Source organism: Leopardus geoffroyi, chromosome A3 (assembly GCF_018350155.1).
Source record: "Leopardus geoffroyi isolate Oge1 chromosome A3, O.geoffroyi_Oge1_pat1.0, whole genome shotgun sequence".
Taxonomy (NCBI): domain Eukaryota; kingdom Metazoa; phylum Chordata; class Mammalia; order Carnivora; family Felidae; genus Leopardus; species Leopardus geoffroyi.
The window spans coordinates 26038088-26065660 of NC_059336.1; the positions used below are offsets into that span (position 1 = coordinate 26038088).

General features: G+C 51.2%; 1 protein-coding gene across 3 annotated transcripts in view; it reads right to left on the bottom strand.

The window, feature by feature from the left end:
* The window catches only part of EFCAB8 (EF-hand calcium binding domain 8), a 74076-nt gene that overhangs the window by 39024 nt on the left and 7479 nt on the right, over nt 1–27573 (bottom strand). For 2 of the 3 annotated variants that reach the window (XM_045444889.1, XM_045444887.1), the window contains exons 2-11: nt 23761–23812; nt 21309–21462; nt 13894–14012; nt 13092–13195; nt 10620–10755; nt 7768–7873; nt 7465–7549; nt 6802–6926; nt 4061–4134; nt 583–713 (exon numbers count right to left, since the gene is read on the bottom strand). In XM_045444889.1, coding sequence (XP_045300845.1) covers nt 583–713; nt 4061–4134; nt 6802–6926; nt 7465–7549; nt 7768–7873; nt 10620–10755; nt 13092–13195; nt 13894–14012; nt 21309–21462; nt 23761–23812 — 1086 coding nt within the window. Of the gene's footprint in view, nt 1–582; nt 714–4060; nt 4135–6801; nt 6927–7464; nt 7550–7767; nt 7874–10619; nt 10756–13091; nt 13196–13893; nt 14288–21308; nt 25956–27573 lie in introns of those variants that run through there. The other variant, XM_045444890.1, reaches the window with a different exon arrangement.

The following is a 27573-nucleotide window of genomic DNA, read 5'->3' on the forward strand; positions in this document are numbered from 1 at the left end:
AAGTGGGGCCATCACCGCCTTCTACAGACGGGGGCACCGGGTGAGGGGCACGAGGTAAAGCAACTCACAGTCACTCCTTCATTGAGAAAATATTTTCCTGCCACCTGCTCACACTATGTGCCAGCTTCTGCGCTGAGTGTTGTGTATAAACTGGTGGATAAAAGAAACCTATTACTCTTTTGCTGCTGACAGTGAAACCAGACTCCATAAAAGTTCTTGTAGCGGGAAAAACAATTGTAACTGTGCGCTAATTGTGGTGATCGTTTCCCGATATATACAAATACCAAATCATTCTGTGGTACACCCGAAACTAACATAATGTCATATGTCAGTTACATCTTAATTTAAAAAATAATACACGGTAGAGCCCAACTGCTAACCGCCATACCCCACTGTTGGCCCACAGGACACGCGCTGCTTCCTCAGACCCAGCAAGATCCGCGGGATGCCACCATCCTGGGGGCGGGCCCACTCTCAGCAGGGATGGCCACATGTGGCTGAGGCGAAGCTAGACCCTCGAGGCACCATCACACCACCCCCTCCCAGCCCCACTGCCCCAGCCTGGAGAGAGATGCTCCTTACTTGGGGCTCTCTAGATCTTTGGACGGCAATAAGGTCAGCACCAGAGAGGACTTCTCAATGGCTGAGCAAGAGGCCACCATGTTCAGCTGGGGGATGAACTTGACCTGCTGGCACCAGTTGGGATGAAGAGCCTAGAAAGAGAGTGGCAGTGGTAGGGGCTGGAAGGGCCAGGAAGTCACCACGTCTAATACCCTCTAGTGATCACAGCTCTGACACAGCAACATGGCCCCAGGATCCCAGCCTAGTCCTGTGGCATCACTTGGTCAGTGAGACAGGTGAAAAGCGCCCAAATTTATAAGTTAGAGGACAGGCAAGGTCAGGCCCATGTGACATCACTGTCACCGCATCCCACGCAGGAGAGAGAACGGATTGGAGTCAGCCAAGCCCTCAGTCCCTCTTATCCACAGGGAGCCTTGGATGCTTCCCCGTGGGAATGTTATCTGGTGCAAGTTAGGCAACGAAAGGCTGAGACCCACAATCCAGGGGGCAGCCTTGATGGCACAGGCTCAGAATTTTCTAGCTTTGGCTCTGCGGGTCAGCCCTGTGCTTGGCCTCCGCATTGGGGATCTCCCTCTTCAGGACAACATGGAGGGGGCTGCGGGCACTGGGCTAGGTTTTGCATATGCTGCCTCACTGAGCATCTATCATGGCGAAAGTGCCAAATCCAGGGCACCAGACAGAATGTGGGACACTCAGCAACTGGGACAGAAAACCAAGCCCAAGATGAGATTCCCACAGAAGAGAGAAAAGACAGTATTTGTGGGTGACTCTCCCTGATAGGGTCCCAGGGCCTGAGGGATCCAACCTGCCAGAAAAGAAGCATTTAGGAGCCTGGGACCACACAACTCAGTCTGCCCCTAGTGTCAGATTCATTCATTCGTTCGTTAGTTTATCTGTTCAACAAATGTACTGGGAGCCCACTAAGGCCCAGCCCTTTTAGGCACTGGAGACAGGACAACAGGCCAAGTGCCTGTCCTTAGAAGCTGTCAATCCCGAGAGGGTAACAGGATGAGAAACAAATGGGTGGACAATACAAAGTTGGAAGGTGGTAAGCTGTGATACCATGATTTGTAATAAATACGTATTTGGGGGCGCCTGGGTGGCTCAGTCGGTTAAGCATCCAACTACAGTCATGATCTCACTGTTCGTGAGTTTGAGCCCCACACTGGGTGAGCTCAAGCCCTGCTCCGGCTCCACACTCTCTCTCTCCCTCTCCCTCTGCACCTCATGGGATTCTTTCTCCCTCTCTCTGCCCCTCAATTGCACGCTCTCTCTCAAAAATAAATAAATTTAAAAAAATTTTTTTAACGTTTATTTATTTTTGAGACAGAGAGAGACAGAGCATGAACGGGGGAGGGTCAGAGAGAGGGAGACACAGAATCTGAAACAGGCTCCAGGCTCTGAGCTGTCAGCACAGAGCCCGACGTGGGGCTCGAACTCATGGGCCGTGAGATCATGACCTGAGCTGAAGTCAGCCGCTCAACCGACTGAGCCACCCAGGTGCCCCTAAAATTTTTAAAAAAAGAAGTATATATTTGGTCTTCATGCCCATTTCTGGCACAGAACTCCTAAATCCCTCGGAACTTCCTAAGTGGTAAGAAAGTGTTCCTACTCATAACAAACCTGTGTCAACCACACTTGAGTTTACATTAATGAGATGACTTTTGGAAAGCCCTTGAGGATGGGGACTGGTTGCCAGGGAAACCGAGCAGGAGATGGGAGGGTTGGAACTTTCAGCCCCACCCCCCTGGCCCCTGGGGAGAGGAGAGGAGCTGGAGGATGAATTGGTCGTCAGTGGCAATGATGTGATCAATCATACCTATGTGATTAAACTCCAAAAAAACCCCAAAAGGACAGGGCTCAGAGAGCTTCTGGGCTGGTGAACATGTGGAGGTGTGGGGTGAGGTGTATGCCCAGAGATGGCAGAGAAGCCCCAGGCCCCCGTTCCCCACACCTTGCCCTCCGCATCTCTTCAATCTCGCTATTCCTAAGTTGTATCCTTTTCTCATAAAGCGGTGCTCTAGTAAGTAAAATGTCTCTCCAAGTCCCGTGAGCCACTCTAGCCATTTAATCAAACCCAGAGAGTGAAGGGAAGCTCTGATTTATAACCAGCGGGTCAGAAACACAGGTGACAACCTGAGCTTGTAAGTGGCCTCTGAAGTGGAGGGCGGTCTCGTGGGACTGACCCTTAACCTGTAGGGTCTGACGCTATCTCCAGGTAGAGAACTGTAGGCCACCCAGCTGAGGTCTGAGAATTGCATGGTGGTTTGGGAAAAACACATTGCAGTTGGTGTCAGAATCGTATCAATGCTGCAGCGGGAAGGGCCAAAGGCAGAGGCAGGCAGCAGGGCTATTCCGGGCTGGCTGGTTAGGGCCCTGAAGGGAGAAGAGAAAGGAGCAAACAGGGACCTAAGGGAGAACCCAGCAGCCTGAGGGATAGAGCATGGCAAGGCCCTGAGGCGGGAAAAGGCTTGGCGTGTTCAGAGAACAGCAGGATTGCCTGTGTCTCTGCGGCTGAGTAAATGGGAAAAAGAAAGGTAGAAAGCAAGATGGGGGGCAGGCAGGGGCCAGATCACCTTGTGTCCTGATGGTCATAGTAAGCACTTGAGATTCTGTTTGAACATGATGAGAAGCAATGGGGGATTATTTTTTTAATGTTTTTTTTTTAACTTTTTAAATGTTTTCTTATTTTTTTTTTCAACATTTATTTATTTTTGGGACAGAGAGAGACAGAGCATGAACGGGGGAGGGGCAGAGAGAGAGGGAGACACAGAATCAGAAACAGGCTCCAGGCTCTGAGCCATCAGCCCAGAGCCCGACGCGGGGCTCGAACCCACGGACCGCGAGATTGTGACCTGGCTGAAGTCGGACGCTTAACCGACTGCGCCACCCAGACGCCCCTAAATGTTTTCTTATTTATTTTTGAGAGAAAGAGAGAGAGAGAGGGACAGAGCACAAGCAGAGGAGGGGGCAGAGAGAGAGGGAGACACAGAATCTGAAGCAGGCTCCAGGCTCTGAGCTGTCAGCACAGAGCCTGACGCGGGGCTCGAACTCAGTAACGGTGAGATCATGACCTGAGCTGAAGTCGGACGCTTAACCTAGGCGCCTACTGGGGGATTTTGAGCAAAGGAGTGACATGGCTGGTTCTAGCTCATAACTCCTCTGGCTGCTGAATGGAGTAAAGCACTGCATGGAGAAAGGAAGGTGGAAACAGCTAGAAGCCACTGCAGCCATCCAGGAGAGAGGCGGTATCTGCCAGGACCAGGCTTGAGCACTGGAGGTGGCAAGAGAGACAAGCCACCCCCGGGGACACCTACGTTCTCTGCACAGAGAGCTGCAGGACCCTACAGCTGTCTTCGTCCTCCCAGTGACCAAGCCTCAAGGCTTAAGACTGAACCCAGTGGGCGAATCCACTTTTGAGTGGCTCGTGGGTACAGATAATCACCATGGTAACGGGCCGAGGAAAGCGATGACTTACTTTCAGCCAGTAACTTCTATACAAAGGGGACTTTTCATTTAGGAGCTTCCGTGCGGAAACGTTGGTCCAGTGATCTGGTAGGAGAGAAAACCGAGGTCCACATCACCAGCTCCCCACCTTGCCAGACCAGCAAAAACCCCAGAGGACACCTCGAGTTGGTTTGCCACTCCTGTATGTCTCAAAACTTTTCCATCCAAATGCTCATTCCAGCCTTACCGTGTCCTGGTGAGTTCAGTGGGATGAACTCGACACAGAACACAGACACAGGCAGGTAACACTGTTGCCCAGAGCCCTATGCCAGGGCTCACAGAGCTGGCCCCACATCTCGGGCCTTCTCCCTCTCCCCACATGCTGCAATCTAAATGAGGTGATTCTCTCTTTTTTTTTTTTAGTTTTTATATATTCATTTATGTTTTAAAGTTTATTTTGAGAGAGAGAGAGAATGCGCAAGTGAGGGAGGGGCAGAGAGAGAGGGAAGGGGAGAATCCCAAGCAGGCTCCAGGCTATCAGCATGGAGCCTGATGAGGGCCCAATCTCACGAACTGAACTGTGAGATCATGACCTGAGCCGAAATCAAGAGTCGGACGTTCAACCGACTGAGCCACAGCAGGCGGCCCCCAAGGTGATTCTCATTTAGGGAGCTCCAAGTCTGCTGGAGTGGAGAACAAATTGAGACCCTAGGCTCTATTCAATCTGAAAAGGATCATTTGGAAGTCTACCATCATGCTTCGAACTACATGCCCCACCTTGTCTTGCAAACACAAGTTCCAAGGGGGGCACCCAGCAAGTGTGCCTGGAGCAATCACACTGAGCACAGCCTGGTCCTCATGGCGGCGTTCAGGGTCTCCTGGCCCCTGCAACCTCCCACGGCCAGCCGGCGGCCTGGGAGCCTCCAAGGAAAGGCCCCGGGTGCAGGCAGATGGGGCCAGCAGTGATGGGACAAGCACGGGTCTCCCTGTAGAGCAGGCTTTAAGGAGGTGGGTCCCAAAGACTGGGACAATCTGGGCTCAAGTCTGAGAGAAACTCCCAGGTAAAAGGCAGAAAAGAGAAGGGGACCTGGCGGCTTATGCCAAGCATTTTATGCTGCAAAGTCACCAGCCCCATCTTGCAAGGGCAGGAGGAAGCTTGAAAAGGAAGTCCCAAGGGGTGGAGTGTTGCAGAAGTGGGGCAGGCACGGGAAGGTGGAAGCTTAGCCAGGGGCCTCACTTCTAGTGTCTGCCTCGACCACGAGGCTGGGAGAGCCCTGGGAGATCAGGGGAGGGAGTCCCCCTGTCCTTACTGTGCACCTCACCCCATATGCCCTCCTCCCACCTTATAGAAAAGCCATGAATTGAGTATGCTCATCCCTGTTTTAAAGGGAACTGAGGTGCAGAGAGGTCAAGCAACTGGTTCCAGCTCACACAGAGCTGGTCTGTCCAACTCCTCTCAAGTCAACACACGGGTGAGCCCACCTTCATGTTCCTCCCCAGCCTTCAGGCAGCGTGTGGCATGGAAGGACTCCTATCCTACACTCCGGCTTCATCCGTACCCGCTCCGATCTCCCATCTAGCACAGCTCAACGACTACCACAACTTCCCACGCCATTTCCCAGGGTGCCACAGCGTGACCGCGGCCGGGCAGGGCAGGCACCAGGAGCAGAGGCTGATGAGGCAAGGATATAGGAGGGTGCCAGCCCACTGCTGTATCCAGGGCGGGATCTATCTTCCATCCGGCCAGTCGGGGGGAGTGGGTCACCAAGGCCGGGGAGCCCTTGCAGGGTGTCCGGCTCAGAAACTCTGACTGGAAGCCCTAGGGACTGCTCTGGTGTCCTGGATGGAAGGGGAGTCAGTGTCCCCATGGGCTGGGGCCCCTGGTGGCCCGGGACCTCCTCTAGATGGATATGAAGCAGCCTGGAGGCCTGACACCACACACCGAGGGCTCGATCTGGACAGGGTCCAGTTCAGGCGCGTCCCTGATAGTCCCAGGCCCCAGAGCCTTGGGCCCTAGTGCCCCTGGCAGAACAGCCCTGAACAGCGTCCTTCAATGTTTAGTGAGTTTAGGGTATAGCCCAGCAAGGGGTTAAGGTGCAGACTCGGGCAGACTGCCTGCTTCGGGACACTTACCCTGTGGGGCCTACACAAGTCCTTCACCCCCTGAACCTCCATTCCTCCTCTCTTCATGGGCTGTAACAGCAGCAGCTCCCTGCTGGCCATGGGCAGGGGGAGGGCCGTAGGAGGCAACGTGCCCAAACCACTCGGCACGCAAATGCACAGTAAGTGTCACTGTGCTTATTCAGGTTCATGGCCATGCTGAGCCAGGCTTTCCCCCAGGCCCCACTGAGCCCACCTCCAGGGCAGCCCTCCTGCCCCACCCCCACCCCCCCACCAAAAGCGGCTCCCAGCTGAGAGCAGAACCCTCCTCACGACCTTGGAGAAGGTTAGTGCTGGCATCCCAAGACCCGGAAGGGGTGAGTGACTTCCACAGGGTCACACAGCTGGCACAGGTTGGTCCTTGCTGGGAGGAGGCGGGTCCGGAAGCCTCTCCCCTCCACCTTCACCTGTGCAACCTCCCACCTTCAGAGAGATTGCCCCGCTTCTCAGCCCCCTCTGGCTCTTGCGGTCACCTCCTCACCCCACGTCCCACGGGCCACTCTGAGCTGAGCCTACGGGTGTACTCCTCAGCTGAGCTGAAGTAGCCAGAGGCTCCTGAGCTGGGAGGAAGGGCCATCTCCCCACCCGCACATTCCCCAGCATCTTAGCTACCCCATTTGGAGGTCCTGGGGAGGATTCGGGGGTTGAACAGCCCGTGGGTCACATTGCTGGAAGTGAAGACGATGACATTGCCTTTGGTGTCCCCATAGCAGAACACACCTCTGTGACAGTCAGACCTGAGGAAGGTGGAGACAGAAGAGGCTGGGCTGGGCGCAGGGCTGCAAGCCTCCACCTTCCCGGCCCCCATCAGCCTCCCTGCACCTGGGAGCGAGGGGCAGTTCCCACACAACTTGCCAGCTTTGCCCTCAATGGCTGACAAACATGGGCCCGGCCGCCCAGACCCAGATCACCGGTGAACTGGGGCCAAAAGAAATCAGTAATTTTTTTTGAACGCTAAAACAAATGAATTCCTGGTCCTCCAGCTGCTTGTTACCAGCTCACCATCCTGCGGATGGACCACGGCATTCCCAGAGCCCTCAGTCACGGCGGCACAAGCCCCTGCCGGGGTTCGATGGCTGACTTGGTCGGGCAGTGGGAGGAAGAGGGGCAGACGACTGAGTAACCCCCAAGGCAGGGCAGCTTGGCGAGGAGGACACAGGCACACAGGGTGGGAATCATTCCGGGGCTGTTTCCAGAGAGGCTTTCTGGGAGTCCCAACCGCACCGAGTGATGCGGCTCCTGCCAAGACTGCACCTGTCTCCCTCCGAGACTCACCAGTAGTCTATGGTCAGGACACAACTGTCCAGATCAGTGAAGGTGAAGGCCCGGGCACAGTTGTGGTTGCTGATATCAAAGAACTCTGGGGGAGAGACGGAGGGGGAGGGCATGCATGGAGCCCAGGCCCACGTCCCAGGCCTCAGGGGCCTCTGGGGACAACACGCAGCCTCTGCTTACCAGCCACAGCACCCCCAGAGGGCTCTAACCCACGCCCACAGTTGGCCCGGTGACGGGTCCCCAAGCGCAGACGCACGCCTTCCAACGGCTGACGGCAGGCCTGGGGTGCCGTCAGGGACTCACCTATCTTCTGGTCGGTAGATGCAATTGCTATCAGGTTCATGTTGTGGAGACAGACCATGTCGATGACCCACATCTGCTGGTGGTGGGGCTGCTGGATCTGGTTAAGCTGGCCAGGGGAAGAGCAGAGGCGACCGAGCTGGGGAGGCTTGCCTAGCAGAGCGCACCAAGGCGCAGGGTCCCGTGAACCCTCTCCTGCCACCCGAGGCCCTGGAGGGGGCAGCAGAGCTAGTTTGGAGCCCAGCACTCCTACCAGCTACTGATAGGGCCTTGGACAAGTTCCCTAGCCCGAGCCTCAGTTTCCACATCTGCGAAACGGGCTTAAAGAACACCCATCCTCACAACCCCTTTCTAGAGCCACTTGACAAGCTTCCTCAGAGTTTTAACTGTGCATGACTCGTGATCCCGGGATCTATTTCCAGGACACATCTGTAGATGTGTTCACACGTACTCACAGAGAAGTGTGTGTGAGGGCAGGCCCCGCCACACCGCTGTGATAGCAACAGGCCACAGACCACTCGGAAAGGAGAGCGGATACAAATCCACACCACAGGACACCACCCAGACATTACAAAGAAGGGGACTGTGCACACGCCATACAGAAGAGTGTCCAGGATCCATTATCAAATGAAAAGGCAAGGTGGAAAGCAGCACTATCATGTGTTACCATGCGTATATTTAAAAAGGGGTGCGGAGGGTGCGTGTACAGGCTAACCGTGAAGAGTGCCCCAAAACTAGTCACAGCGGTTGTCTCCAGGAGAGAATTCGGGTGTGGGAGAGGGAGAATGACTTTCCACTGACTGCCCCTCTGCAGGTCTGGCTCTGTCCCCCACCCCAGTTTTATTGAGATATAATGAACATGTGACATTGTATTAGTTGTTGCTTGTTTGTTCTGTCTGCACTTTGTTTACCATCTGCAGATGTCCCTCGGCTCAAGTGGCTTATGGACAAGAAATCACCCAGCCGGGCTGTGAGGTGCCAGCCTCACGTAACACTCATGCAGACGGAATTCGAGCGGGCCCTTGAGATACGGGACACCACACACAAAGTCATGTCCGCAGAAAGGGGCTTTGGTGTCCAGAGAAAAGAGGAGGCCGGCCTGACAGGCTCAGGGTCAGGGAGGATGAGAGATGAGTTAGGGGTGGTCAGCTAAGGCATTTGTAGTTTACTCCCTGTAAGAAGGCCACAAACTCTGGACTGGAAAAAGCAGACAGCAGTACAGACTGAAACAGAAGGGAGGGGGGAGAATTAAGGCAGCTCCTCTAGGTGGCTGTGCAGAAGGGATGGCGAAGGCAGGGGCAAGAAGTGGACTGTTCCATCACAACTCAGAGACACCAAGAGCAGAGAGGCCCCTGCTGGCGGCTGGGCAGTGAGGACAGGGGCCAGGCCCCCTGGGGCCTCTAACCCACACACAACAGATGGTACGCCCATCACCTCCACGTTCCTTCCAGAAACCCCAAGCCCTAGGGAGTTCCAGTGACTTGCCCAAGGTCGAACAGCTGGGAAGTAAAGCCCAGCCCCCCTCCCACCCCAAACTCCAGGGCTTTCCATCTACATGACCATGGATGGCATGCAGTGGGTTTCACGGATGGTGCTTAGTGGATCACTCTTGCCAACATCTACTTTCCCGGGCAGCCCCTCAAAGAGGAATGCCGGGCCTTCTGGGGAGCCTCCCTCTGCCCTCCTCATCCCTCCCAGACTTGGCCTCTGAAGGATGCTGAGGTGACCGAGTAGCAGCCACAACCAGGAGCTCAGGCTATAATGTGCCCTCTCACACACAACAAAATAAACACACAGAGAAAAAGGGTGGAAGGTGCCAGAAACCCCAGCCTCAGGAACTCGGGTGTGAGTCACCCCTGGTCCTGAGCTACCACGTACTCAAGAGTCACTTGACCTCCACAGACCTCAGCTGCCTCCAGAACCCTCCAGCCCCAAGGGATGACCCCTGAGGCACCTATGAAACACTCTGCTCTTTCACGGGCTTAGGAAAGCCTTCATGCTGCCGGCAACGTTCTCAGTAAGACTTTCTTCTCTGGAGAGCTGCGCCTTCCTCATTTGCTGGAGGATTCTGGACTGGCCTGGCAACACTACGTACACAGCCAGCTTTCCTGAGTGTTTTCTCACTCGCTGCACTCAACCAGGGGCTGACAGCACAGACAATGATGAGGTCAGCTTGTATTTGTCGGCACTTGCTGTGTGCCTTGCCCTACTCTGAGGACCCCATGCGTATTAAGTCATTAAATCCTCCCAGCAGCCTGAGGGGGTAACTGTGACCCCACTTGACAGATGAGGAAACTGAGGCACAGGGAGCTATCTACAAAGTGTCCACAGTCACAGAGCTGGAAGGTGGTACAGTCAGGTTCTAAGTTGGACTCCAGAGACCACACAACCACTGCGATTTCCTGCCTGGTCCAGGTAAAGGATTTGAGTCAGTAACACTTGGTGACAGAGGGGACATGACAGGGAAAGGAAAGGTAGCTGACTGCTAACACAGGAACCTTGGTAGATAGCAACACCATTCACTGAGATGAGGCACAGGAGAAGTAAGCCTGGTGGCCAGGGAGAGCTACAGTGACATTCTATTTGGACAGACTGGGTGTGAGGTGTCTGTCTGTTGGACATCCAAGTCGAACGGACGTCCAGATGCGGTCCTGCTTACAGAAGAGAAATGCGAGGGTCGCAGTCCCACGTGAAGCAGAGCCTGGCCCCAGGAGCAGTGACTCCACGTGCAGGCTGCTTAGACTGTGAACCCCCAAATGAGCCCACTCGGGGCCCAGGTCACCTTCATTATTGGGGTACAAAGGCAAAGGCTCTCCGACCACCCTGTGTGTGCTCCACGTGTGGGTCCCCCTCACCCTGAAGGAGTTAATCAGCGAGAAGGTCTCAGACCAGATCTGCAAGATCCCGTCCTTGGTGACCGTCAGGAGATGCCCAATCTTCTTGAACTGCTGGATTAAAATCTGCACCTTCACAATCTCACATCCATGGTTCCTGTGGAAGGTGACAGGACAGAGAAGGACCCAAACAAAAACAGAATGAAAAGCACAGAGGGGGAAGGGCAAAGCAAGACACACACACACACACACCACCACCACCACCACCACCACCACCAAGAAACTCAAGCTGGCTCCTCCAGAGGTGGGGCTCTGCTGGGCAGGCTTCTACCATTATCAGCCATGACTGAAAGAAAATGACCCAAGTAGGCCGCTGGTATGAGATAGGGCTCCACAGGCAGTGGGCTCTCCTTTCAAACAACCAGCTGGCTTCCTCGTGATGGGATGGGGTCAGAGAAGGCAGAGAACAGAGGTCTTTTGCAAACCTTCCTTTATAAGAAAAAGAGTCTACGGGTGGTGAGTGGAGGGGGGATCGTGACTGAAACCTTCAAAATAACAGTGTTCGGCATCTCAGGGTAGAGAAGGGAATATAAGCCAAGCATGAGATAGAAGTGGATGAGGGGACAACGTATCCAATAGAGCCCCACATACCCAACTCCTCATCTCCAAGGCCATGTGCTGAGCACAGCAAACAGCTCCTGTGGCAGGCTGGGACTCACAGGAAGCCACCGTGAAGCTTTCCCAGCAAGCTACAGTCATGCCTTCCAGTGCCTTCTGTCCTGCCCCAAGTTGGCTAAGCTGGCTGTCTGGCTACTAAAGGGCACTGCCATCTTGACTTCTGGACATGGCTCAGCACACGCTCCTGGTGCTCCCATGCCTCCAGGCCCCGGCAGGGCAGGAAATGTCTCCTCGCCTCACAGGGACCCAGGGATAAGCATTTTCCTGGAGGTATGTCCTGGCTATGGGCAGAGCTTCAACTAGAACGTAGGCACCTCAATCCCTACTCCGGCCAGAGCCCTTTCCAAAGGTTGCTGTGGACACCGTGTGATCTGTGGCTGAAGGCGAACCCACACTGAAATTCTACCTCAAAACATTCTCAGCAGAAGAGAGGGCAATGGTGTGTCTGGATATGGCTCTTTTCTCTCCCACCCGCAGCCCCCAGCTCTGCCCAGTCTGGCCTCCATCACTCCCAGTGCCACCTCTGGCATCAGGCCCACGAGACTCTGAGGGGTAGATGCAACAGGTGAGAGCCATGAGAAGGGAGGGGAGCCCTCGGGAGGCGTTATCCCACGAGGCCAGCACCCAGGAGACGGGCATTTGGTGAGCTTGGTCCAGGCTGAGGAAAGGGAAGCCAACTTTTAAGGTGACTTTTTCATGAAAGTAAATATGATTTGGCTATTTTCTCTGTCAAGCTGGAAATACTCTCTGGGAACAAACAAATAGGGGAAAATAGGGACAGGCTTCTTGACGTTTTTGGTTCTGGCCCTTTAAGCACCTTGGGAATCTAGATGCCCCGAGGAAACAAAGATCAGTGAAGGTTTGGCTGTCTCAAGCAAAGTTTTAGGTCAAAACATGGTTATAAAATCCTTCATTATTCATATTTGCTGACTATTCCTCAATTAAATTTTGACCAAGATTTTTTTAGTTGCCCGTTCGTGGTTTTCATTACCATCCTTCTGAATCTCCAGGTGCTCCAGGGCAGAGACTGCCTCTGGTTCATGGTCTTCCCCACAGCCTGCTCTGGGGGCAGTCCCCTGAGGACCACAGCCCCTCCTAAGCAGGCCACAAATGCACATCACCAAGCGTTGGACCACAGGACCCAGATCCCTGGCCCTGGCCACCGACACGAGGCAGGAGGTGTGCAAACCCAAGGTGGGTTACGGGAAGAGGCCTGGGCCATTGGCCAGAGCCACTGGAGGGCTCCTCGTTCTTGGGGAGTTCAGAGGGGAGGGGGCAGACAGGGCCATGGCACAGAAAGATGAGGTGAAGGTCCAGAGGGCACAGTGTACAGGAGCCAGAAGGAGGAGCAAGCAGGCAGGGTCGAGGAAGTCAAGGCATGGACAGAGCCACGTGCTCCAGGAGTGACCAATGGCCCGTTCTGGAGGCCTGGTGTGGCCTCCAGGAGCAGTCTCCTAGGATGGCTCTTACTCCCTGCCCTGTGAGCCATCTGTGCCCTGACCCACTGGGCTGCAGGGTGGGGGGAAGCAGGAGGAGTGGCATATGCTGCAGGGACAGGGAAGGCCGAACACAGCAACCCCATCACCGTCCTTCGACCTCTCTGAACCTTTGTTACCTTGTCTGTAAAGTGGGGACACATCGCCTACCTTCATGCTCAGGCTCGCCTGCAGGGTAGAGGGGCTGAAATGAGCCCAGTGCCAGACCCTTGATGGCCCCACAGAGAGTGGCTCAGGGATCTAGGGAGGGGCGCTCACAGCAGGGCCAGCCCCCACCCTGTTCACACACACCCCTTCGGTCAGGGGAGAGACTCCTTACAGGGGGATGATCCTCATGGGGAGGTGGAAGCGCAGGCGGTACTGGCTTGTCCTCATCATCTCCTTTCTCTGGAACTCACGCATCACGTAATCCACGTACTTCTGCTGCCTCGGGAAGAAACAAAGGCAGGACAGCACTGGCCAAACGCTCGGTGCGTTGGGCTTCGGGAGCCCACACCCGGCTTCCGGTTCCTCCCCCATCTTTACCAGCCCCTTCCAAGGGGCTCTGGTTGATGCTTCCCGAGGGTGGCCAAGGAGAGTAGCCAAGCCAACTGAGCTGTTCTGGAATCTGGGACGTGTGAAGGGCCTATTAGTAGGTACATAGCAGTACCTCCCTCCTTAATGAGATCCCGTAATGCTAAATGTATCTCCGCATCACCCCCACGTTCAGCATCCTGTTTGAATCTCTTTATTCATCCCCACTTTATGGATAATAAGACTGAGGCTCCTAACAGTAGAGATGAATTGTCTCAGCTCATGTAAGAAGTTAACAGCAACGGAAGACCCCGAAGCCAGGTCACTAGGGCAATTCTAGAATCTATTAACCAGCCTCATGAAGGCCAAAGTAGGCCACCATACACCATACGCTATACAAGAAAGAGGGAGCTATTAAGAAAGATAATTGTGTAGATAGCAGAGAATTCTGGAAACACATTTATTGTAGGATATTAAGAGAAATAAAAAAACCAACACAAAAATCAAAAATTTTGATCAAAAACCAACCAGAATGTACACATAAGCCAAGGGGGAGGGATGACAGAGCAGTTAAGCCATGACTCCTGAAGCAGGGGCCCCTTCCTCACCCAGGTGATGGAGCCATTACAGTCTGTGTCCACCTTCAAAAACAGAGCCTCCAGCATCTCATCCGACACATTGCTCAGAATCTTCTTCGTGGCCTTAATGAAAGCCTTCACGCCCAGGGCTTCAAAAGAGAAGAAAGAACATCATCCACTGCACAGCTAGTCACTGGCCCCATCAGCGGCCGCGGCGGTGTCCTGGGTGTCTGGGCGCTGAGGGAGGGGCACATGAAGAATCCTGTTTGCGGGCTTGTCTTCTGCATCCCACGTGTTCAGCATTCAGCCAGCCCACAGACAGTGGCCACACACCTTCCACGCCAGAGCACTGTGATGGCCCCACAGCACCACTGGGTGAGAAAAGATCAGATCCCAGTTCTGAACAAGTAAGACGGGCCAGGCACTGAGACAAAGGAAACAGATGAAAACTCAAAAAAAAAAAAAAAAAAAAAAAGAAAGAAAGAAAAGAAAAGAACTCATAATAGCAACAAAGAAACACAAGTTAATTCAAATACACAGAGGGAGAGGTGAAGTCTTTTAAAGGCAGTTAAAACGCAAACTTTGGCTGGAGGGCAAGATGGGGAGAGGTGGGGAGCAGAGGGGAGGGATAAAATGTTCTCCCCCTGCTGGATTTTGTGACTATAAGGGAATCTGGCTGCCTATGGGCCAATATCACTGCCTAGATTTTCTTTCTTTTTTTTTTTTTTTATAGTCACAGTCTATAAAAAGTGCTTCTAAAGTCCCCAACAAGTACCTGGAATCCTCGCCAGAGGATGGGCATGAAGGCTGGGCATTTTCTGGCTCCTCTCAGACCTCACCTCCCACTGCTGTCTCCTTCATTCTTGACTCCAACCATAATGTCCCCAGGCCATTTCTCACACCAACTAGTGTACTCCCACCTCAAGGCCTTTACACCATCTGGTCCCCTCCACAGGGAAGCCTTCCTGGGTACTATCTAGGGAGGCCCCCACCCCCATCACTCGGCTTCACTGTCCCTCCCCCACCATGACCTTCCTTGTTACCACCCTAGGCCATGGGCTCTGTGAGGGCAGGGGGAGCCTGTGCCCTCTGTGACTGCTTGGCCAACAGCAGATGCTTGTTCCCCAGGTGTTGCTGTTGACCCTGGGATGTGCACGCGATGATACTGGGTGCTTCTCTGTGTTTGTTCACACTGACCATTTAATGAGAGGGGCTCGTGAGGAAACTGTGGCACGCAGTGGTGAGCTCATGTGCCCAAGGTCACGGGGTGGTGCCCAAGGCTGACCCCGGCAATCTGGTCCTTCTGTGTGAGGATTGGGCATCCGTCAGATGGCAGTCCGTAACACAGAGCCTTCCACATGGGAGGGAGCCAGGGACCAGAGAGCCTTTGTGCAGTGTTGAGTGAACAAATGCCCCTTGAGAGCACCACAGGGGCCAGCCCCTCTCTCAGGTGTCTAAGAAGCCATATATATTGTTCCCCACCAAGTTATTTTATTTTATTTTTTATTTTTATTTTTTCTTTAATGTTTATTTATTTTTGAGAGAGACAGAGAGTGAACAGGGGGAGACAGAATCAGAAGCAGGCTCCAGGCTCTGGGCTGTCAGCACAGAGCCCGACGCGGGGCTTGAACTCACAAGCCATGAGATCATGACCTGAGCTGAAGTCAGATGCTCAACCGATTGAGCCACCCAGGCACCCCGCCCCCCCCACCAAGTTATTTTAATACACTTCTCATAAACAGTTTACCAGACAGTTTTTTGAGAATAACAATAGACACAAAGATATTCTGGAAAGGAAACGTACACTGTGGGGTCCAGGCAGGGCCCCCTTTCCCCTCTAAAAAACAGCTCTCATCCACCTCAAGCCACATGGTTAATTAATCGGTCAAAACTTGCATGTGAAAATACCATTTCCCTGGGGAGGAGGGTCACCACTAGAATCAGGCAGGACACTTTGTGGGGGGCAGAAAATGTTCCGTAGCTTGATCTGGGTGGTAGTTACGTGAATGTATGCACATGAAGGACTCCTTGAGCTGGATGGACCCTAAGACCCGTGCATTTTGTGGCAAGTAAACTACACCTCAGTGTAAAGATGCATGTATTTCACTTCTGAACTGCACTCTGTGAACTCTCTCACCGCCCTTCCCTGAGCCTCCAACCTTAGCCAGCTCTTCCCCCTTGCCACCCCTTCCAGCTCAGAAGACGAGGGGGTGTTATGACAGCCAACTCTCCCCAACCTGGGCGGTCCTGGGACCTTTCCTCAGGGGAGGGTCCACCCTCGCTCCCACCCTCTCAACTTACACCTGTGCCCCACTGGCACGTTCCCTCCAGCGCCCAGCACTGGACACCCCCTCTATCCACCACTTCCTGACTTGTACCCACTCACTCTCCTGAGCCACCAGTGACCTTGGAGCACACCTGATGGGGCCCTTCCTCGCCTTAGGGGCCTCCTGCCTTCAAGCAGCGACCCCACTGGTCACTCTCGTCTCCTCCAGGCTCCACTGTCTGCCCTGCCCTGTCATTTGGCATCTGCCTCCGCTCTTCTCATCACTGTCCCCTTGCTTTTCTGACACTCTCCAGTGACCTCACCTATTCACCCATCTCTGCATCTCAGGAGAGAATGTTTCTCCCATGTCTCTGACTCTCTTCCCAAGTGTCCCCCTGACCCGTTCAACTCAGCATGTTTAAAATCCAGCTTAGGGGCTCCTGGGTGGCTCAGTCAGTTAAGCATCCAACTTTGGCTCAGGTCGTGATCTCATGGTTCATGAGTTCAGGCTCTGTGAGGACAACTCAGAGCCTGAAGCCTGCTTCGGATTCTGTGTCTCCCTCTCTCTCTGCCCCTCCCCACTCGTGCTCTATCTCTGTCTCTCAAAAATAAATGTTAAAAAAAGAATTTTAATAAATAAATAAAATAATAAAAAATCCAGTTTATTATCTTTATCCCAACACACTCTCGCCTTTCCTGTGTTTGCCATCTTTGCTAACGGCATCACCTCCGGCTAGTTACCCGGGCTGGAGACTCGAGGGGGGCACGCAGTGCCCTCCCTCCTGAATCCTCACAAGAATCCCATGGTCCTAGAGGGTAGGTACTGACGTTCTCCCCATCTTGCAGGTGAGGACACAGAGGCACAGAGACATTCTGGGTTTACTCAAGAACACATAATGGCGCTGGGAGGATGTGAAACCAAAAGCCTTCCCTCACCTCCAACGTAATGTCCACTACCTTCTGTAGGGTGGTCATAGGAGGAGCCAATCCCCTGCCTCCCACGTCCCTCCGAGTCGCTGGCAGGGACTCTTGTCCTTCTCCAGCAGCTCCAGATGTGTCACCTCCCCGTCAGATCGCTGCTGGGGCTCAGGGCCCCTCCTGACCTGAGTGCACCCACGTCCTCTGTGGTCGCCTCCCTCCCAGCCTTGCCCCCAGGACACCCCTCACTGCCCCCCCAGCACAGCAACACCCCTATACCTCTCCTCCACCGTTCCCTGCTGAGAACTGCCCTCTCCCCCATCTCCTGGGAAACTCCCACTTGACCTTTCTCTTTCTTTTTTTATAATGCCAAGAGGCAGGATTATGAACTGTTTACCTCTATTTTTTTATATATATTCATAAGCATTTTTAAAAATAAATGCTATATTTAAAATATTTAAGAAAATGTCTTCTAGCCTCCCCTCTGCTGTGCAGGGTGGGGAGTACGTATGTGCCCCACAGTGCTTGCATTCCTGGAACACGGTCACCAAGCACGAGCACTGCACAGTCATAACCCCTGGCTCTCCTGGGAAAGGGACTTCCTTCACTTACTTTGGTATCTGAAGTGCTACACTCAGTGTGGGGTGCCCACGGGAGCAGTTTCCATGTCAGGGCACCCAGGCCACTGCATTTGGGCCTGTCATCAGTGTCTGGCCCCTCCTGTGTAAAGTCATAAGGAAAGTCACAGGGTTTCGTGACAACTGAATCAAATCTGACAGATGGTCTGGTAACCCAGGTAGCTCTGTACCAACACTAATTTTTTTTTTTTTAATTTTTTTTTTTTTCAACGTTTATTTTTATTTTTGGGACAGAGAGAGACAGAGCATGAATGGGGGAGGGGCAGAGAGAGAGGGAGACACAGAATCGGAAACAGGCTCCAGGCTCTGAGCCATCAGCCCAGAGCCCGACGCGGGGCTCGAACTCACGGACCGCGAGATCGTGACCTGGCTGAAGTCGGACGCTTAACCGACTGCGCCACCCAGGCGCCCCACTAATTCTTTTTTTTAAAGTATTCTTTTAGGGGCGCCTGGGTGGCTCAGCCGGTTAAACGTCTGGCTTCGGCTCAGGTCATGATCTCACAGTTCACAAGTTTGAGCCTCGTGTTCGGCTCACTGCTGTCAGTGCAGAGCCCACTTCGCTTCCTCTGTCTCCCTCTCCCTCTCCCTCTCTCTCTCTCTCTCTGCCCCTCCCCCACTCGTGTGTACCCACATGTGCTCTCTCTAAAATAAACTTTTAAAAAATTAAAAAAAAAAAGCATTTTTAAAGTTTATTTTTTAAAGTAATCTCTAGGGGCGCCTGGGTGGCGCAGTCGGTTAAGCGTCCGACTTCAGCCAGGTCACGATCTCGCGGTCCGTGAGTTCGAGCCCCGCGTCAGGCTCTTGGCTGATGGCTCAGAGCCTGGAGCCTGTTTCCGATTCTGTGTCTCCCTCTCTCTGCCCCTCCCCCATTCATGCTCTGTCTCTCTCTGTCCCAAAAATAAATAAACGTTGAAAAAAAAAAATTTTTTTTTAAATAAATAAATAAATAAAGTAATCTCTACACCCAACATGGGACCTGAACTCACAACCCAAGATCAAGAGTTGCACCCTCTACTGACTGAGCCAGCCAGGACCCCTCAACACCAATTCTTACCATGCCTGGCAGCGCTTGATGAAATGTCTGTTGGCGAAAGTGGAGGCACACTCAGCTTGTGTGCCACCCATGTCCCCCCAGGAGCACCTGTATGCAAGGTCAGTGCCACACCGGCTCACAGGCTCGGGGCTGCAGGACCGCCAGCTCAATGGCTCTCCCTCGATCCCCACCCCCAGCAACCCGCAGGCTCCCCCAGGCAGGCCCCAGAGGTGAGGGTCAAGGGCACATCGACACTCTGAAGACCTCCTGGGAGATGCATGGGACTCCCCTTTAAGAACCACGGACCTTCAGGGCGCCTGGCTGGCTTAGCCATGGAGTGTGCAACTCTTGGTCTCACGGTTGTGAGTTCAAGCCCCACATTGGGTATGGGGATTACTTAAAAACAAAATCTTAAAAATAAATACATAAATAAAAGAACCACCAACCCTTCTCAAAGACCTCCAATCAACAAATAAAAAAACTAAGGCCCCGAAAGGGAACCCGCAGAACAGAGAGCAGAACCTCAGTATCTCCCCTTTTCCCTCTGACACAGTCACTTATGGTTAGGGTTCCTAAGAAAGGCTTTGGAGCCCTTGTTTATAATCCACCTTTTTAAAAGACTTTTAAAAGAGAAAAATGATCTTATTTTCTTTTACCCTATATCAACAAAAGGTGAATTTCCTTTCCTCCATTTAAAACGTGGCCATTTTTGTTTTGTTTTGTTTTTTTTATGCAGAAGTTCTTTTTACATTGATATGAAAAGATTTCAAGACACATTAGGTAAAAAGCAATAGGGGGAACTTTATAAAAGTTATTTTTTTAAAAAAAGCAGGAGTAGACAATTGGGGAGATCCTTTCTCAATACATACAGATATCGAATCAGCATGGTGTGCACTTCAAATATATTAAATTGATGTCAACTATAGCTCAATAAAGCTGAAATTTAAAAAAGCAAGGCGTAGAACAGCATGGACAATAGGTTGCCACTGCATAAAACAGCGGGGGAGTGACTACCTGAACTTCTGTGCCTCCACCGGTCACAGGAAACCGAGAGCAGTAACCAACTGAGGGAACAGAACCGGGCAGCTGAGGGCCGGGCCCAGGGTATCATGGGAAAAGCACCTTTTGACTTGTGAACTGCATGGATATATTGCCTGCTCAAGACAAACACAAATACAATAAAAATCGTGACCAAAGTTGGCACCCTCGGGGTCCTCCAGGCACAGTGGTGGCAACTCCCAGCTGCCAAACACGGACACCAAAGAGCTCCAATGAGGAACCATGTCATCTTCAGGGCAGACACTCACCATCCCGCCCTGCCCCTCACTTTTTGTTCATTTGTACACTGGGCGTTTGTTGCCCTTTCCCGCCCACATCGCGGTATGGCTGTAAAACTCAAGTTGACGGGGCAAGGAGCTATGCCCCCAGAGTTGGTACTCAGAGTCTAGTGGATATGAACAAAGATGCCCTTAAGTATTCCTATTATTGGCCTTGATGTGTATCATCCCAAGGAGAAAAATGAAGCTCCAAAGAGAGAAAAAGTTTGATGCACAAAGGATGTTCTTAACAATGTTATGTAAATTCAATGAAACCTAAATGTCCAACTACAGGGGAATGGCTTAGTCCACCAGTAGAACATGTGTATTCATTAGTAATGATGGTTTGGAAGACGACACAACAGTATGTAAAAGCCCTTAAGGTGTTACACACTAAGAGAAAAAGAGGGGTCTGAAGTTACATACGTGGTATAATTACAGACACGTGAAAGCACACGTAACCATCTGTGGCAGAGATACTTAAGGTGACCCCAGGATGCCCACCTCCCGGTGTTCATGCCCTCCTGTGATCCTCTTGAGTAAGACAGAACCTGTGACTCGCTGCCAACCAACAGAATATGGCAGAGGTGACAGATGTACGGGGCTATGTGTACACGACTGCACACTTACAAGACCGTAGCACACATCTTGCTGGAGTTGTGAGCTCCCTGGCTACCCTGAGCCTTGAAATCTGCCATGTCGGTGAGTCCCACATGGCCAGGAATAGAGGGCAGCTGTAGGAGCTGAAAGCAGTTGCCGGCCAATAGCCAGGAAGAAACAGAAGCCCTCGGTTCTGCAGCTGCAAAGAACTGAATCCTGCCAACAACCTGAGTGAACTGGGAAGCGGATCCTTTCCCCGTCAAGCCCCAGATGATACCACAGCCCCAGGCTAGTGAGCAGAGGAGCCAGCAAAGCCATGCCCAGACTCCTGACCCACCGAAACTGTGAGACAATAAATGCATGATTTACACCTCTCGGTTTGTGGGAATACTGTTACACAGCAATAAAAAATAAACCATACATGTGAAACTGTTTGGAAGAAAATACACCAAAATGCTGACAGTTGGTTACATTTGGGTGCTTGGACTGGGGGTATTTTTTTTTTTCTAGATACGAAATAGCCTCCAATGTGCTTATAATACTTACATAATGATAAGGTTTTAAAGGAGTCACTGAATGCAAAAACTGCTTGTCAAATCTGAACCCTCCACACACCCAAGTATGGGTCCCACCCTGTGTAAAAACCAGAGACTGAGTCCACAAGGCGGCTTTACCTCCGGTTGAGTCAACATCCTCCTCAAACATCTTCTCCATCTTGGCCATGGGTAGCCGGGTAAATAGTTGAGACTCACGTTGGCTAAGAGTGATGGATGACGCTGGGGAGCTAAGAACCTCCTCGCTCTTCTGGAATCCACCTGGGGTGGGTGCCTGGAACAAACATGACTACAAGAACCAGGGACTGAGAAGGTTGATCTCCTGAGCTGAACATTCCTAAGCACATCATATTGAAAGAGAGACTCTGGGGAAGGACAGGGTATGAAGGGTTATAGTGAGGCCGTCAAATAAATCCTAACCACTTTAGACCTAAGAAGACCAAGAAAGATCTAGATTGCCTCTCCTGACTTTGGGGAGTTCACTACTGTTTCCGTTTTGCAGATGCCATGACTGAGGCTCGGCAGGGTTAGTGGACAGAGCCAGGTCTCTCACTTCACTCATACCAGGACTCCGATTCGTAACGCTTCTGTTCAGTGACTTATTGTTTCAATCTTCAGTGCTTAGAATTCAAGACCTCGAGGAATCCAGCTGCATCTGCCCCAGACAATTTGATTTGGTCCTGAGCATCCCAGACACCTGCCTGGGTCAGGGTCAGATCAGATCGTCTGCACGCACACCAGGGCTCTAGCAGACACCCCTGATGGGGGGCCTTCAGCTTCCTCCTCCCACGTGCTTCCCCAAGTCCCCACATAGCTGACCCCATCCCTTCAGTCCTCAACAATGAATGCCTCTTCTCTGCAGGACTCATTTTGACAAGCTAGCACAATGCTTCAGGTCACAAAAGGCTTAGGTCATCAAAGGCCGTTTCCCCCAAAAGACTCCAAGAGTGGACAATTAACCGCTGAGTGTTTGTTGTTCACTGAAATGCACTGTTTTGGGTCTTGGGCTTTCAAGAAGCCTGGTTTGGTTCAAAAAGCCAAAAGACAAGGTGTAAATTAGATGGCTCATTCTCCCTACATCAACCCTACCAAACGAGCAAACGTGCTCATCCTCCTGTGTAATTCCATTCATTCCCTCATGGTCTACACACATTTGTTGAGTGCCAGGTACCTGGATACACGAGCGAACAGAGTAAAAGACCTGCTTTCGTGGAGCCCAACCAATGAGCTCGTTAATACTCCTACAGCCACGCAGGCCCTATATTAGCCATCTCAGCACCGTCTTCGGCTCGTCCCTTCTCCTATACGTTCATACTGTCCCCCGTTCTTACTGTGATTCTTCTCCTACACCTAAGTCCTCTTCCCCCACATCCCTGGCTTATCCCAGACACTGGCCTTGTGCTGGGACAAGTACAATGATGTCCCCTAACTGGGACAAGAGTTTGGCCTTCCTTTCCAATCCACCTGCCAACACTGGCATCAGTAGTCTTTCTGGAAGGCAGAGCTGATTATGACTTTACTCCTGGCTCTGACACTTTCCAGGCAACCACTACCACCACCCTCTGCTGAGGGTGCCATTCAAAGCCCTTTGCATTGTAGCCCTGACCGGTCTTTCTAGTTTCGATGCACACACCATGGTCCAGGCACACCAACTGGTCCCCACCATCCCCAGACACAACAAACAATCCACTTTTACTCACATGTTCCCTCTAGGCAACACAGACCATCTCCCCTGGATATGAACTCCTACTCATTGTTCAAAGCCTGGCTCAAATGACACCTCTTCCAAGGAGTTTTTCCACAGCTTTCAGGTGACATTCATCACTGCCACCTCCACGCTCCCAAACTGTTCCTCTCTGCCATGCATGCATGATGCTTTACATGTCTGTCTGACCATGCAGACAGCAAGGTGTGATGGGAAACACACGGCTGTAGCGTCCCAGAGCTCTGGGTTCAAATTCCGCCTGACTCTCCACTTCCCAGCTAATTTATCTCAGGCAGATCACACCACTTCTCTGAGTCACACACCTCTCATCAGCAAAACGGATCTGCAGCGCCCAACGTGCAGGGCTGTGGTGAGATCTAAACGGCCCCCAAACGTCTTGGAAGGCTCAGCAAACTGTAGTTACACAAGAAATGACAGCTCCTATTATTACTCCTGTCTCACAGTGAGCTCTTTGAAGGCAACGGCCTATTTAATTTATCTTAATTCGTACTAATTATCTCCCTATTCCCCAGCCCCAAGCATACAATAGATGCTAAATACTTATCTGGCTTGATAGTAATTTGTACAGCCTATTCCACCTTTGCCACAACTTGGCTGGACAAAAGGAAGGATATAGAGCCTGAATTGGTAGCCTCAGATCTGTTGCATTTGGCCAATACAACCCTTTTAAAAGGGAAAACAAGCCTGCAGCAGTGGCCAGGTACGTTACCTACATGGCCTTGTGAATATCGGAGTTTGCTACCCTGGTGCCGAGATGGGTAACTGGTAGACCTCTGTGCTGATGAGCAATGTCTGGGCAGCTCTGGAACACCCCTCCCCTTTATCAACCTCTGATGGTCTTCTTACCTTTTGAGACTGACAGTTCTCTCTTAAGTCCTCAGAAGACACTGGCTTTGACCTATAATAAGGAATCATGGTCACTTTAACTTTGTTAAGACCATGTGGGGGGCTGACCTAGCCAGGTCACAAGAGAGTGGAAAAGGAGTCAGGGCCAGGGTGGAGGGTGCTGCCCTGTACCCATAGACACCCCCAGCACACATTTGGTGAGCATCACTTTCCCCACGGGAGCTTCTCTGGCAGGAAGCTGTTCCCAAGCTTATGCCTGCAAGCTTTCTTTCCCCTGATGGGAATGAGTCATCTTATTGAAGCTCTACGGTTTCCCAAGTGAGTGCCAGAGGCTTTCTAAAGCAGGCCACACTTTTCCAGAGGGAGAAGGGGCTTGGGAGGCCTGCAGTTAGACCATGTAGACTAACTACAATTCACATGTCAGGAAGATAAGCTCCAGGGATGGGCATCTGTCCAAAGGGTCAAACATGCTCTGGAGGTAGGGAGGGATTAGGATGGCCCCGCTTGCCACTGCATGTACCCCCCGCCCCCCATCTGCCCTCCAGTGTGCCTGGAGACAGGACTTCTTTGGGAGAATGGACAGAACTCTCCTCACTGCAACATGGGCTCACACGAGCATGTGGGTGCAGTCCAGTCCAGAGTTCCGCTCCGAAAATATGAAGGGCATATTTCCACAGGGTCAGTGGCTCCTCCACGTATGATGGGAAAAAGCACTTTGTTAGGATTATTAGAGTGTCAGTCTGCCTCGCCAGCTAGACTTGAAGAGCACTTTGGGATGGCAGGGGAATGTACGGCCAGGAGTCAAGCCGCAGACATGCTCAGGGGACACAGCTCAAGAGCCAGCCTGGCTTGACAAAGGGCTCTGGGGGCTGAGGGGAAGGGAGGCATAGTGGGAGGGAAGAGAGAAAAGAAAAATGGAAGCAGAATGCAAAACCTGCAGTATTTCACCGGGGAGTCTGAGCAGGATGAGGGGCAATTGTGGAAATTCATCAGCGTACGTGGAGGGAAGATTGAAGACTGGCCAACAGAGTCCCAACCTAAACTGTGTTGGCGACAACTCAGATTTAAAAACCAAAGGAGAGATAACAGCCAAAGGAAAGGAGATGTGGAAGCCAAGAACCAGGGTAACTGAGGGAAATGCCAGGAACATTTCCAGGAAAGGAAGCAAGTAGGGAAAGTGGCTTCATGCCAATGACGTTGGGCTGTCCAATTAGAAATGAAAAACAAATACCTGGAGATATGAGGCCTGAAACTGAGAATTGGCTACACTTAAGGGATAGAAAGAGGAGGGGAAACACACAAAAGACAGGAGGAAGGGATGCCACAGACGGGACCAAGATGGTAAGAAAAAGACAAGGCCACTGAACAGGGCCATTTAAAGGTCACCGAGGAAAAAAGCTGCAGAAGTGTATTTAGAAGTCCACTTCTGTCAAGAATATTAGGTATGTATATGTTGGCACATGCACAGAAAGAGAGCCTGGAAAAATATACTCCAAATTTAATGGTGGTCATCTCTGGCAGGTGGGTTATGGACGATTTCTGTAGTCTAAATCATGCATTTCTCTATTTTTAATTCAAAAAATTTCACAGCAATCTTTAGGATTTATTGCAGTGGAGTGGGTCAAGTGGTGGATAGTGATTTACGTGACTCATCTGTGAAAGACCACTGGAGTGGAGTAGGAGTGGTTGCTGCAGCATTTTTGATAGTGACAAAAAAATAAGGTGAATGGCTATGGAAGAGGCATGGCTGAGTAAATCCATACACCTGCGCTCAGAACATCCCCAACGTACTCACAAGGATGAATCTGGCCTTCAGCAGACAACCAGCAGGGATTTCCATGAGGTACTAATAAGTAAGATGCAAAAAACAGAACACACAATGCCACTTTTTATAAAAGAATGACAAATAGGTATGTATTTACACATACAAGAACACGTGTTGATGTATATACACACATTTGTAAACAACTACCCTTAACAGTTTGGGACCGAGGGCAAAAGAACAAATATAGGTCCACATAGCAAGTCTTTTTAAGTGCTTATAAATCAAGTTACTGTACTACCTTCATAACAACCTGGCAAACCTGGTTCAAATTTAGAATTCTTCCTCAAGAAACTAAAAATAGAACTACCCTACAATCCACCAATTGTATTATTAGGTGTTTACCCAAAGGATACAAAAATATAGATTCAAAGAGATACACGCACCCTAATGTTTATAGCAGCATTATCAACAATAACCAAACTATGGAGAGAGCCCAAATGTCCATTCACTGATGAATAAAGATGTGTGTGTGTGTATATATATATTTATAGATATACATACATACATACAATGGAATATTACTCAGCCATCAAAAAGAATGAAATCTTACCATTTGCAATGACATGGATGGAGCTAGAATGTACCATGCTAAGTAAAATAAGTCAATCAGAGAAAGACAAATACCGTATGGTAACATTCATATCTGGAATTAAAGAAACAAGACAGACCAACATATGGGAAGGGGGAGAAAAGAGAGGGAAACAAACCACAAGAGACTCTTAATGATGGAGAACAAACTATGGGTTGAGAGGGAGGTGGGTGGGAGATGGGCTAGATGGATGACGGGCATTAAGGAGAGCATTTGTTGTGATGATGAGCATGGGGTGTTGTATGTAAGTGATGAATCACTGAATTCTACTCCTGAAACTAAAATTGCACTGTATGTTAACTAAAATTTAAATAAAAAAAAAAAAAAATTAGAATTCTTTAACTCCTCAGCTAAGTGCCAGAATGTGGCCGTGTGGAGACAGCCAGCCTCCAAGACCTCTGTGCACCTACCATGCCCAACCCATCCTGACAAGGGGCTTCTGCATGGTGGCATGTGGGATGGACACCTCAGCCCACATGCAGGCCACACCTCACCACTACTGCTCCACAGTTACCTTAAACTTAGGGGGCTGCCTTCAAAAGTGAGGCACTGGGGAACAGGCCCACAAAGAATCAGATTCAAAGCACTTTGGGCAGAGAATTCCAGTATTTAGAGCTGGGGGGCTGGGGGGGCTCTAAGGGCCATGAATAGGTCCACTGGTGAAATGTGAACATTTGAAATTTGAACACTATCTATATTCTTAGATAATGACCAAGTTAATGTTGTTTCCTGCTTTTGACTACTGTACTGTGGTTATAAAAGAGAATGTCCTTGTTCTTAGGGACTACACATTTGAGTATAGTATAAGGGGCACAGTGTAATTTATTCTCAAATGTTCAACAAACATATACAATGATAAAGCAAAATGTTCACAGTCTGGACAAAGGGGGAGTTCCTGATACCATTCTTCTAACTATTTAAGTATTTTTAATTATTTCAAATTACTAAAAGTTTCATAAGAGAAAAGTATGTGTCTGACCAAAACACACTGTTCTGTGTATGTCTGTGGACGGAAACAAGGGAAAAACACTGGTTGAAGGCAAGAGACCTCGAAGAGAAAAGGTCAAGGGTAAGACTAAGAAGCAGAGAGAAGTACTAGTCCTCTAATACTGGAGGAAGAAAAATCGAGATGGAGAATTTTCTATTTGGAATTAGAGAACAACTATGATCAGGAAAAGCTATCCCCACAACTACGCCCTCACAGTTACCTGTTCTAGGGCAAGTGGCGGGGTGGGGCACAGCACAGGCCTGGAAACGAAGAGAGGATGGAGTAGCCACTAGGGGAGGGAAGGGAAGAGAAACATTGGTTTGCTGAATTCGTTTTTAATTCATAGGGGCAGAGGCACCTGGGCAGCTCAGCCGGTTGGGTTGAGTGTCTGACTCTTAATTTCTGCTTAGG